The 13211-nt window shown below is 34.3% G+C and overlaps 1 protein-coding gene across 4 annotated transcripts; it reads right to left on the reverse strand.

Annotated features, from left to right (window-relative positions):
- Nucleotides 1–131: 131 nt before the first annotated feature.
- LOC137821183 (uncharacterized) lies at nt 132–12952 on the reverse strand. Of its 4 annotated transcripts, none has more exons than XR_011082752.1 (27): nt 12641–12938; nt 11792–12508; nt 11461–11569; nt 11249–11346; nt 10142–10297; nt 9730–9798; nt 7505–7627; nt 7274–7423; nt 7021–7152; nt 6863–6942; nt 6666–6760; nt 6509–6576; nt 6199–6300; nt 6029–6102; nt 5132–5239; nt 4878–4953; nt 4148–4284; nt 3891–4050; nt 3620–3796; nt 3360–3476; nt 3125–3272; nt 2618–2785; nt 2425–2537; nt 1096–1219; nt 797–892; nt 564–626; nt 132–475 (listed from the first exon to the last, which is right to left on the reverse strand). XR_011082752.1 is itself a non-coding variant. In XM_068625653.1 (27 exons), the coding sequence occupies exons 1-27, from the start codon at nt 12800–12802 to the stop codon at nt 452–454; spliced, it is 3654 nt and encodes a 1217-aa protein (XP_068481754.1). In that variant the 5' UTR covers nt 12803–12952; the 3' UTR covers nt 132–451. The 4 variants fall into 4 exon arrangements, 3 of the variants coding, with proteins under 3 accessions (XP_068481754.1, XP_068481755.1, XP_068481756.1); XM_068625653.1 differs by having other exon boundaries at nt 3117–3272; nt 12641–12952; XM_068625654.1 differs by lacking the exon at nt 564–626 and having other exon boundaries at nt 3117–3272.
- Nucleotides 12953–13211: the final 259 nt, after the last annotated feature.

The raw sequence follows: 13211 nt of genomic DNA on the forward strand, positions 1-13211 counted from the left end.
AAAAATGTGCTTCACATTAAAGTTAATAATTATATTGATGCAATAAATAAAACTATATGTTAAGAAAAATATTAGCTCCTACTACTTGCTACTGTGATTCAATATTTCTTAAAATCAATATTACTTCAAGATTAGTAAAAAAACCCGTGCATTGCTTTGTTCCACCAACTACTTTTAGTATATCAATCAATGTCTACTATATTCAATTTACATTCAATGCAATTTATTTTAACAGAGGCACATTCTGCCTTTTTCCTAACAAACCAGACCCTAAGAACAAATTCTAAAGTAAAATTAGCTTAAAGCAAATAAAGGCATGTGCACCCTAAATTTAAAGTGCTTTGTAATCTCAATTCACTAAAATTTAAGAGTAAAACTTTGTAGAGGAAAACTTCATTGGAACTTTTTACCTAACTTGCCTTCAGATTAGCCAAGCACATTTTTTGAATTACTAGTTTCCCGCCTCCAGAATACCCTGAAAGGACAACTTTCCCCGATCATCAAGGTGGAAATTGGAATGCAATTATCCACTAAAGTCATGACATGAGTTTCAATCAAGTAACCTTAATAATCATGATGGCTGCATCCTTGTGCAAAACCTCGTTATATTCATGGCAAACAAAGCTCTACAATATGCAAAAAGCTTTAGGAAAACTAGATGCCAAATTAGGATGCAATTTACAAAGAAATGTGAATCAACGGTCAAATAATTTTCTTCTGATCCAAAAATAACTAACAGGTGCAAATTGAAAAAAGAAAGTGGAACTAATAATTGAAAAATAAAAACGATACAGACCTGAACACAATTAGGGCAACCCACTTCCGCTGAGCAGCAGCAACATGTGAGAAGCTCTAGTGCGGCTTCCAGGAACTTTGTAAAATAGGGTTGAACCTATAACAAGTTCCAAAAATATCATGAGGTGAAAGTCTGGTCATTGATACTCAAGAAATTTGTTAAACCAGAAACTAGTACGACAAATCTATTAGAACAGGATAATTTAACAACCAAAACCAAAACAGCATCAGTTGAGTATGGATGAAAATATAACGCAAGCAAAATATCATCTAAATGGTTAGACTAGTCAAGTTATTCACCTGTACTGAAATTCCACATCCTCCGGGATGTTGATCATATATTAGAATTCTTTCCGGGTAAAATCGGGTATCATGAGGGTTTGGACATTCAGGAGCCAAGTCAGACAAGTTGCATGTGATATGTCTGCAAGCAAATGCATGTAATAACATTACACATAAATTAATAGCAATTACACAAGATGAAAAAGAGTAACAGTATCACGCAGTAGAAAGAGGAAAAGGTTTTAATGTCTTGATCTGCCAGACTAACATATTTTCACTTCAAGTTATGTTTCACTAATACAGGGTCCAGAGTGCAGAAAAAGTAAACTCCGACATATCAATTAAGAGAAATTCAAAGCCAGATTCCTTACTTCAGAAACATGCATAAACAAACTGGTAGGCAGAGAAGTAATGAGAGCGGTTGGAAAGTGTATCATAAGAAGTTTAAAAATAGAAGGGGCTAGTCGTTACATGGGGGGTAAGACTTTTTGAGAAAGTCTATATATATAGGCCGTAATTCCTCTGTTTCCTTGTGCGTGTGTTTTGGGTGGATAATTGTGAATAATACAGAACGGGTATATTTTTACATCATCTCTGTCTTGTTTCGTCATCTCTTGAGAAGACATGTAACACAAACTCAAAAAGAGGAAGCATTTCATTACAAATTGACAATCAATTATATAATAATTATCTTTTATGAGAAAACTCAACGGGCAATTAGAGAGCAACAAACAACTTGCTAGGAAAGTGGCATTAAAATGATAAGAACTCCTATACCAACAGTTTTATATATTTACATATAGATCTAAATAGATTAGGAGCTTTTGTTGAGAATTTTTACCAAAAGTTCTATATCTGCTGAAATAACATTAGTAATAACAACAAGAACATCTTTAGATTTGGTCAAATTACACCTGTCTTCATTTCTTTCAAAAATTACAGTAACTTCCCATGTTTGGTAAGCACCTTTTAGCATTGTCAATAAATAATATGAAAATCCCCACTGTAGCTTTACAAACTGGTGAAAGATATAGGGAGATCGCTGCAATTTATGAAAAAGTGAAGAGCTGAGTGTAATTGAAGACAATAAACCCAGGAGAGTCAGAGCGACTGACTCTATCAATGATAATACTGTCAAAGGGTAATCTATGTGAATGGGTGAGAAGGAAAATGATAAAAATCTAAATGTAAGGTATTTAAAGCAAAAACAAATAAAATAGAGCTCAGCATATGCAACCACATGCAACAAAGTTCATGAGCAACGGTATACAGAACTTGGATGGAAGGAATAGGACTTTTGTATATCATGCTGATGCCAAAGCTTAAAAATTAACACAAGAAACTTACAAAGGCACTACGTGTAAAATTGCATGTGAAGCAGCATGCAGACCTCCACGGAAATCAAAATTTTGCTTGACTACTGCTTCTTTTATTGACAGTGGCACAGGAACCCAAACTGCCTGATGTCGAAAACACACATGCCACATGAGAATAATTAAAAGAAAGTCATTAAAGAAACTCTTAAAAGTGCTCAAATTACCTGTGACTCGTATGAGTAATGAGGAAGTGCGAGGTCAACAGTATCAAAGATTTGATTGCTTCCTCTCCAAATACGATAAAAACCAAACCAAGTAGTTGTTACTTTGCATACATCAGCCCGGGCATTTGATTTTGGAAACATGTTGGTTTCTACCTTGAGTGGATAGGCCTGCAAGACACATGAGCTTTGAAAGACCTAAATATCCCTATTCCTAATTTCTGGAATTATGTAAACTATATTATTCTACCTAATTTATGCAATACATTAAGCTAGTAGATTTTTACTTTACTGACATTAGATAGATCTAATTCTTACTTTATGCACTCAGGCCCAAGAAAGAAGTTAACAATAAATCATGGTTTTCTAAAGAATCAGTGAACATGGTCTAGCACAAGTCTAAAGAACAAGAATCAATAATGTCCAAATATTAACAATAGTTATACACTATAAAACTCAAAAGATAATTCAAAGGATCTCGAGAAAGCAGGAGAATACATACAACATTACCCCCAATGACATGAATATCAGTGTAATCTCGAGTCTTTGTATAATACTTTAGATCAGCCTCTTTGCAGAAAGCAGTTTTATTAGATAGATCTAATTTTTCAACCAAATAGGTTTTCCCCTGGCACATATACACAGCACCTTCATATACCTGAATCAAGTTATATACACTTGATGAGACATGGATAAGAAAAAGAAGCCAAATTACCCTTTTCATCTAGGAAGTAGAAGTCACAACCTGAAAGAATGCCTTGCTTTCCTCTATCTCTTCAAGGACTTCATTTTTTTTCTGATCTATGACACTGTATCTTACATTTTCTATTGCTCGGATATTGACTGCATGTGAGGGTAATTTCTGGAACATAGAAGGAAACGCAAACCAACAAGAAAAAGTAGTAATCTTACAATCTACAAATATTTTAGAGCACAAAAATTAATAAATCAACTAGAACAGACAGACATGAAACCTAATTTCTTCAAAAAATAAATCACAAATACCTCAGGGCCAATGTAGTTCCATATTGTAGAAGAATCAGAAGATAGAACAGAACTCAAGTATCCTCTAGTTTTTAGAGAAATTATTACACCCTCCAAGCAAGGACCAAAATATTGTTCATCGTAGTTCACACATAGAGGGTATTCATGAGCAGCACAGACCAAATGTTGCTCAAGAATCTGAACAAAGTATGCCATAATTAGCATAAGCCCTTCCATTTGTTCAAACTCAAAATAGTGAATCCAAAAAAAAGAATAGGCCAAAGTTAAGAACCTTCTTGTTTTGAGAATCAACATGACAACATTCAATTGGTCTTTCAAAAAGTTTATTGGGATGTGTCATGAAGTATTGATCCAGAGGGCCCCCGAATGCAACATAGACAGCAAGAGATGGTTTATCTCTCCTCCCACCTCTACCAGCTTGTTGCCACATGCTAAAAGTATAATTGCTTTTAAGTACATAAATCCACACATATAAAGCTATTAAAAATGTTTAATAAGTCATTGATGTTAAAAGAACTGGGCAAATACCTTGCAATACTACCAGGAAATCCTAGATGCAGAGTGGCATCAATTTCTCCAACATCAATGCCCAACTCAAGAGCATTAGTTGCCGCAACACCACGTATTTTACCACCAAAAAATGAACTCTCTATTTTTCTTCTTTCCTGTCAATGCTAAACAACCAGTATTAAGTCTAGGAGAACCATATGATGTCCAAAAACTGATCAGCCCATTAATTAAGAAAAACAAAAGAGTAAGTCAACCAATCAACTGAAACAAGAAATAATCCAAAAAAGAACCAAATTTATGTGGAGAGGTTCATTACTTTTCAACAAAACTTCATTAGTGCCACTTTGGTCTCTCTCTCTAGATATATATATATATATATATATATATATATATTTGTATGCATGTATAAATAAATTGAACTAACAACAAACATAGAATCTGATCAACAATACTGTTTAAAATTAAAAATATAAATAAATGGTAACCAAGAAAGAAAGATACAATAATATGCTGATGGTGTTAAAGGGCGTAAATCCTTTCAACAACAACAACCAAGTCCAAATAGTCAGACTCACGTAGACTCATCAACTCCAGCCACAGGCTCCATCAAATAACCAAATTTTCAGTAACAGTTTCTCTCTAACTTAAGTTCCTCATCTTTTATTTTCCAATATGTAAATTCCATCATTTTGATCCTCACTAAATCTATGTTTTGATTTGATTCCAAACCAGAAAAAAAAAAGGAGACCTCTGCGATGTAGCCACCACGATATGCACATATCGAATCCACCAGCCACGGGGCTGTCTCATGAAGAATCTCACGGCTGTCATTTACGGCAATTCAAATTTCATGAGCTTCTGCCTTTAAAACCCACTAAATAACCACTAACTTAAATTCGAAACAGATATCAAATAACAAAAACAGAATCTAAGAAAAGTAAATCATCAAATCACAATATTGATTACTAAACTACACAAGAACATGAAATTGACTTGACATACGTGTAGGATAAAACAAGCTCACAAAGTTTCCGTGATTTACAAAATGCAATACAGCGAAGACCATGCTGAACCATTTCTGCAAAAAGACGTGAAACATCCACAATTGGGCTGCAAAAATCATTCAAGCTAAGATACTTTAGAATACTGCAAATTCTAATATTTATACAAATCATAAAAATATTAAGTATTCAAGACTCTTCATTTTATACAGCATGTTGTGTTGATTTGGTGGTATACATTATATCTAATATGAAGAAAATTGTAAATTATACGAAACTCTAATTGTTTACTACTACTATATATCTGAATATGCTGCTTTGATAAATCTCAAGCATGAAAATAAATAGTTAAAAAATTATTCCTTTTTTATAATGTCTGCTAATACATTAAACTTGTCCAGAGTATGGACAGGTGTCAGGTTCCTATAATTTGTTTCCCACCAGAAAGTTGAATCAGTTCTACTTTTTATTAAATTGAGATTGAATTGAACTGTTGCTCTCTAATCTATGCCTAGCCCCTAATCTATGCCTAGCCCACTTTTTCTAGTTAGGTATATAAAGCAATTCCTAGGCTTTCACATAACAGTTTAAGCTTTTAGGAAAGTTGATGTTGAACATGGGTTATTGGAATCTACGACCAGGTAGAGAAGTCAAAGCCAGCATCTCATTCTTCAATTTTCTTAATTAAATTAAATAACAGTCCAAGGTTAGACAGGCCTAAGACCATGCCTTAAGCCCAACGGGCCCTTGCATGTGGTAAGATATAGGAGGTGTAAAATCATTCTTGGGAATCCATCCATACATTATTTAAGGCATGCAGGTCAACTTACATAAGGTTGCATACATCAAAAGCAATAGTTGCATGCAAAGTTTTTTCCATATATAAGAGGATTATCACCTTGAACGAACAAAATTAGCACTTTCATCAGCCAACTCATCAGTACCCATAGCAAACTGAGTTTTTTTAATGATCTGTAGTCATGTAGCAACAGAATTTATCTCCTAAAAATATTAGTTAACAATATAAGAACTATAAAACTTCACAAATACATTAAAATTTCAACTTACAGCTTTTGGACGCAAAGCAGGGTTCCAAAGGACAAAAAGTTTCCTTGTAGATGGACTTCCATCATTCTGAAATAGCTCCAGCGTAGATAAATTTGCAAGTTCCTAGGACACGGACAATTCATGGCTTAATCAGAGTGTGGCAGTAAAGCAATTCCAAGAAGAATACCAAATAACCTTATAATTCTAAAAAATTACAAAGTAAAACATGCATGCAATTTAAAAATTCAGGTCCATGTGACTGATAACATGCCAAAAGAAATATGTAAAACTAAGTGTATAAAAAATGTAACTACTTCCAAGAATTATTTACCATAGAATGCTCCCGAGGATTTGCAGAAGTTGCAGTAGAAAAAACAAAAGAAGGAACAGATCCATATACTGCAAGTTGAAGCAAATAGTTGATTCACACTGCCATTTAAAACTTAAATACACAAATTTATATGGAAATGTTTCTTGAAGCTCCAAACCATGTGAACAGAGTCGTTTTAGCCTCCTCAAGATAAGGGCAGTGTGACTTCCAAATGTTCCCTTGTAAGTATGACTTTCATCAATTACCACAAACCTAATTGATTAAGATAGAATAAACCTCAGCAAAATAACAATCCATTAAGAAATATTCCATATAAATACCAAATCAGTATGGTTGATCATATACTCCATATACCTTAGGTTTGATAAAATCCGACTAAACTGTTGATGATGGGGCAAGATTGATATGTGTAACATATCTGGATTTGTGATCAACTGCATCAGTATAATACAAAATGAGGACATTTTACTGGAATCTGTTTGGTCCAGAGGAAAAATTAGTTAATAAATTACCAATCTAGAATTATCACGGAGCCACATCCTCTCACTGTGAGAAGTATCACCATCATATATACCAATATTAAAGTCATTATCAAATCCTTTTGTCATGTGTAACAACGCTCTTAGTTGATCTTGAGCTAATGCCTGCATGATGAAATATTTTAGCTATCTAAACAACAATCCCCACAAAAAAAGAAGAAATATTATGATTATCTGGAGGCATTTAGACTTTAGAATTCAGAAATAAAAGAGAGATTGCAACAACCTTTGTGGGAAATATGTACAAAGCACATGAAGATGAATTCATGGACAACACTTCTAGGACTGGTAGATTATAGCAAAGGGATTTGCCACTAGATGTCATTGTAGCCACAACAACATTTTCACCATGAAGGGAAGCTTGTATAGACTCTGCCTATGTAAACCTCACATCAGAAAACATTTATTTCTGAGTGAGAAACTATTAATTGGAAAACAACACACATTCCTTTTGTACCTGGTGACTGTAAAATTTGGAAACCCCAATACACTTCAGTGCAGATCTCATTTTCTCTGATAGATCAATATGGTTCTTACTGTAAATCGCTTTTCTGGCACATATGTCTTCAATGTGCACAATCTGCATAAACCCAATATTCATAATGCAACACTCAGCACTATTAAAGAAAAGTTCAACCTGATTTTGATTAACTACTGAAAACAACAAAGTATAAAGCATGGTCACACTTTGTCTATAAGACACAAGTGTTTTTCAACAACAGATCATATAAAACCCAATATTCATAATGCAACACTCAGCACTATTAAAGAAAATTTCAACACTCCTGATTTTGATTAACTACTCAAAACAACAAAGTATAAAGCATGGTCACACTTTGTCTATAAGACACAAGTGTTTTTCAACAACAGATCATATAAAACGCAAAAGTTTCACCTGTCAGACGATATAGCGCTGTGCAGTCTTGTTTTTATGTATAATAAGCATTGATATGCTCAAATGATACCTGTATAATCTTAAGCTAACATTGTACTTCATGAATATCTATATTGTTATTCTATGTTGTAAGGAATGTTCGTTCGTTACGTTGACCAAAAGGATCCGCATAAAGCTTTTGTCACATCAACAATCTCTTCGAAAATAAGCTAAAGTTGTTTTACTTCATCAACTCCCTATTGCTTGCTTTGTCAACACTTGAGAGAACTTTTTGTTTTGTACGATTCAATGCTTTACATAGTTTCGAGTAAAAGGCACCCTGATCAAGACCTAATAAGCTCAACCAGCTATTGTGATGTTGCTTAAAGAAGAAAAGAGCATTTAATATATGCATGAAGTGCATCATCTTCTACATCCAAGTTGCTCAGACACAAGGAAGACATTCAAGAGAGTTTGAAGCTTCTCAATGGTCAAAAAAGGATTTACAATGACTCTTTTCTTCCACGCCTATATAAAGTTATCTTTCAAGAAGAAAAGTAGAAGAGTTTGAATTGCCAAAGTGCTAAATCGCTGTCAAAATCTTTATGTGACTTAAAATAGCTTTATCAAAACATTGTTGTGTTCATCTAGCACATTAGAAGAGAGTGCTTAGCCTTGTAAATGTCGAAAGACGCAACCCCTTTCTAGTGAGCAACTCTGTGATCTTTTGATCCTAGTCTTGACAATTTCTTGTCTTAGCCAGGAGTGGCCTATTGTTCTACAACACTCAATTTTAGCTAAAAGTGGCTAAGTGTTAAATAATACTTGACGGATTAGCTAGAAGTGACTACATTCCGAAAAATGTATACAGGTTAATCAAGAGTGGCTACAAGCCGAAAAAATACTCTTGTATCTTGTAGCGTTAGTCTTTTTAGTGGAACTGAAACAGTGGCTTGAGAATTGGACGTGATATGTGCTATTAGAGAAACCAGTATAAAAACATATTAAGTAATTTATTCCCTTCCTTAACTTGTTAAGTTGCATGTTATAACTCCTGCACTAACTTGAGAAGGTGAGGTTTTCAAACTCAGTTTTTGAAAATCATTGTCATTCCCTCTGGCCAGTATAAACCTATCGTTTGATTGCACATCTTCAGACGATACTTGCAAAAAAAATTTAAAACACAATTCAACTCCCCTTCTGTTTTAACTGTTTTATTCACAAGCACTAGTATGAAGTGTTTGGTAGAAGGATTTTTTTTTTCATACCCTAGAATCATGATTCATAGAAATCATTAATCCTTTAATTAGGATTCCTAGGAATTAGTAAACATTTTTTGGTAGGTGAAAAGTATTTCCAGGAATATTTACACGTTTTTTAAGAAATCAAAAGATGTGTTAATTTTATCAAAATCTTTAATTTATTGTCACATTAAATGATTTAATAAAAGTAACATGGTATGCTTTTCAGTAAAAAAATTTAACTCGCGAAAGTTAGTTTCCCACTGCTCCTATGGGAATGATGCTATGGGAAACTTGGCTAAAACCCATTCCCATGAAACTTTTCTACCTGGTTTCCCAACATCAGATTCTTGGGCAACTACAGTCTTTCCAATTGCCAAATTGCTACTCAACCCCGTAGAGTAAGACATGCCTTGGTACATATTCATGAGCAAAAAAGGAACATTAAATTTATCAATAAATATTATTGTTGAGTATTTGACATTGCATATGCTTATGCAAATCACGGTTTCCGGAAGATTTCATGTTATACTTTCAAAAGCCCAAAAAACTATTGCAACAAAATACCTGCCCTTCTGATCCAATTCCTTTCTTAAGATGATCAATCATCTCCACAGCCAGTAATGACTTTGTGTCCTGCCAAAACAATAGCAAGTGGTGTAAAGCATAGCTATATGGTCTACCCTAATAGTAGAATTTCAGCAATATATAATATATTTTTCATCTATATATTTCCACATGCAATAACTTCTATCAACCCTCTCTTTAGAAATCAAACCAAAATTCTATTGGAAATTTCAGCTACAGACAAGGGCCTCATGAACCTTTTAAACAGTAAATTTTTTTCTTTGGACATAAGAAAACATACGTTTCATTTTCCTCTATTTTTTTCTTTCATTATCTCCTTGCATTAGGTGAAATTTGGAAATACGCAGACGACTAGAAGTTAAAAATAAATGTAACATGGATGAATGCATACATGACACCCAATATGGTTTAAGTCAGATTTTGAGGTAGTTTTTCTTCTCTTTACACGTTTTGATTTGTCTTCTTTTTTGACAAAATCATCATCCTTGACTGCTGCAAGCAACTCTTCCAAGGAAATCCCCACAGTCATCTCATCTCCAAATTCGTACTGCAAATAAGAATGCACATTTTTCAGCATCTTTAATATTACTGACGCGATGTGCCTGATGCAGTTGCAATTTAAAAATGTTCATTTACAATTTTTGTTTTAGTCTGTTTTATTTTGACTTTAAAGAGCTTTTCTCATGCTAAGTCATCACACAACTAGCATGTGACGTTTCAACAAGGCTTAGACGTGAGAATATGAGTGAATTACTTTGTACTCTCTTTTTTTTTTTTAAAAGTGCTTTTTTTAATCAAATAAGCAATTTTATTGGCTTTTTTTCATGTTTGTCTAATCTGCTTATTTTAAAAATAAGCAGTTATTTTTCTTTATAATAAGCAAATCCTGTCTACTTCTTAAATAAGTGATTATTTTAAAGATTACTTGTTTGAGAAACGTTTATTTTAAGTTTAAACAACCTACCCTATAGGGACTCTGAAATATTGAGCTAAACAGATGTGTATAAGCCTAGTATAAACAAACCTAGAAATCTTTATTTATCAACTTTGGTCATCATGTTACAGCTGTAAATTGAAAGGTTTATACTCACTAGAACCACTCCTTTTATAGTTCCACTTGAATCTATCCTACTTTCTTCCCAAACTCTTAGAATTTTAGCCACTGTCTATACCATTTTTACTGCATCAGTTCCTTCAACAAAGAAAGCTGCATGCCTTGCCTATCTAATAACTAGCATGTTATGAATTATAACCATTCTAACAAAATCCTAGCACAATGCCCTGTTAAAAAAGCCAACTATTAAGTCCCACACTAATAAGTGAAATAACAGTCGAAGTTTATGCAAGTAGATGTGTAGGATACAATGCAATTTCTATGATACTTGTGCAACCAAAGTTTGGTTTCAGGAGTAAATTTGTATCTATTATAGAAATTTGCATTAAACATAATTGGGTCTACAGTGGATCATTTGTGAAGAATAATGTAACAGAAACATACCGGTAGTTGTTCAAAAGCCCACCCTAGAATTTTACGGAAAGAACTGTCCCTTCTCTTCAATGTACTGACAGTCTTTGAAACATACAACCACTTGCGCACTATTAAACAAGACATGTCAAGCAAAATTGAAAAGAAAAAAAAACTATCCTGATGAAATAGAAGAATATCAGTAAATATCAGCAACAAAACAACAGTCCACATCTTCAGTATACCTCTTTTAGGATTGTCTTCAACTAGATCATCATTGCCTGTTGAATGATTAAGGATAACAATGATATCATCAAAACTTGTCTTCTCTACATCATCCCTGAAACATACCAACTGCAAAGGATTCAATCCAAAATTTAGAGCAGGAAAGTGCAACACGCTGTAACCATTTCCCTGTTCCAGACAAAGCATAACAAAAACAATGCATTGAACACGGAATAGTCACTTCAAGGAACAATCCTTATTCCTCGACCTCGCCACAACATGAACAAAAAATAAAGAAGCAACTACGAAATACCACCACAAAACTAAAAAGAAGAAACAAAATCAATTTACATGTGGACAAAGAAGCGAAAGATTCTTAATGTCACCGAGGCCAAGTTTAACCCCAAACTTAGCAAGCTCACTAAGCGCCTCCTCAAGCAGAATCGAGGTCAAATCTCTAAGCTGCATATAAATAAACGCGGAAAAGATGTTCACAAATGCAAACGCCTTCACCAGTATCTTCAACCACGGTGGACACAAACATATAGCACCGTCACTGACACGTTTTCTCAGGCCGCCGCCACCACCTCCTTTCGAACGAGCTCTTTTCAGCAACTTGCAGTGTCCGAACGGCAGTTCCGATAAACAATTGACGGACTCCAAAACCTTGACGAAAACCTCGCAATTGTGCTCGCCAAGAGGACCATCGCTAGTGTCCCTCAATGTGTTCAGTATGAGATGATACGGAAGCTCTATCTGCTTCGCAGAACCTAAAGCCCCTTCGGTTGAGGTCTCCAACGATTTTTCTTTTCCTAACTCGGAATTAGACGCATTATTCTCAGTAGCGTCGCGTAAAAGTGATAAATCCTCCTTTATGGAGGACCACGTAGAATCCGCGAGATCAGAGGTTGAACCTGAAGCATTGGTAGTGTGAGGAACATTAGGCTGAAGAGAGTCGGATGTTGTAGAAGGTTCCTTTTCCTTTTTGGTAAACGGAATGAGGACGAGAAACTCGTTGTGTTGGATGGGGTAAGAGGCAATTTGAGTGTGCAATCGCAATTTGTCACCCTGAAACAAGCAATGTGTTAGTTAGTTAGTTAGTTAGTAAATGCCGTTATGTAAGTGCTTCTAGAAAACGGAGAAAAAAAGTGCGAGGATTGGTTAAAGAGAAAGTGGAGGAGGGAAAAAGTGTAGTGGTGCCTTGAAAAAGAGGTGGAAATTGGGGGAGGTGGTGGCCGGGGGAAATGATTGGCGGAGGAGAAGCTTGAGGTGGTGGAGGGTTGTGGTGGGGGTGACGGGAAGAGTGATTGATTCGCCAGTTAGGGCGCGGATTTGGATTTCCTTATGGTTGCTCTCTGGCATTGTCCTTCTATTCTAACAACGCCGGAACGTGGGTCAGAAATCGCTCGCCGCCTCTTTATGCCGTTGTGTTTACAATGGGAAGCAAAAACCTCCAGGGGAGAGAGTACATTGGTCAAGTCTCTTATGATTGTGTGTTGTATTTCACCTTCCAAAACTTGTTTTTATTTTATTATTTATGTTTTTTCTTTGTTATTATTATAACAAACTTTTTTACAATTAATAATATTATTATTATAACAAATTATTTTATAACCGATAATGTTATTTAATTTCAATACAAATTATGGTCATAATTATATTTTATAAAATTATAAATATTATATTTATTTATTTAAATTTCACAATTTAAAATGTTTACATATATCTATAATTTTTCATCTAAATTTTTTTACAAATATCAAAAGTTGAA

Source organism: Phaseolus vulgaris, chromosome 9, assembly GCF_000499845.2.
Source record: "Phaseolus vulgaris cultivar G19833 chromosome 9, P. vulgaris v2.0, whole genome shotgun sequence".
NCBI lineage: Eukaryota > Viridiplantae > Streptophyta > Magnoliopsida > Fabales > Fabaceae > Phaseolus > Phaseolus vulgaris.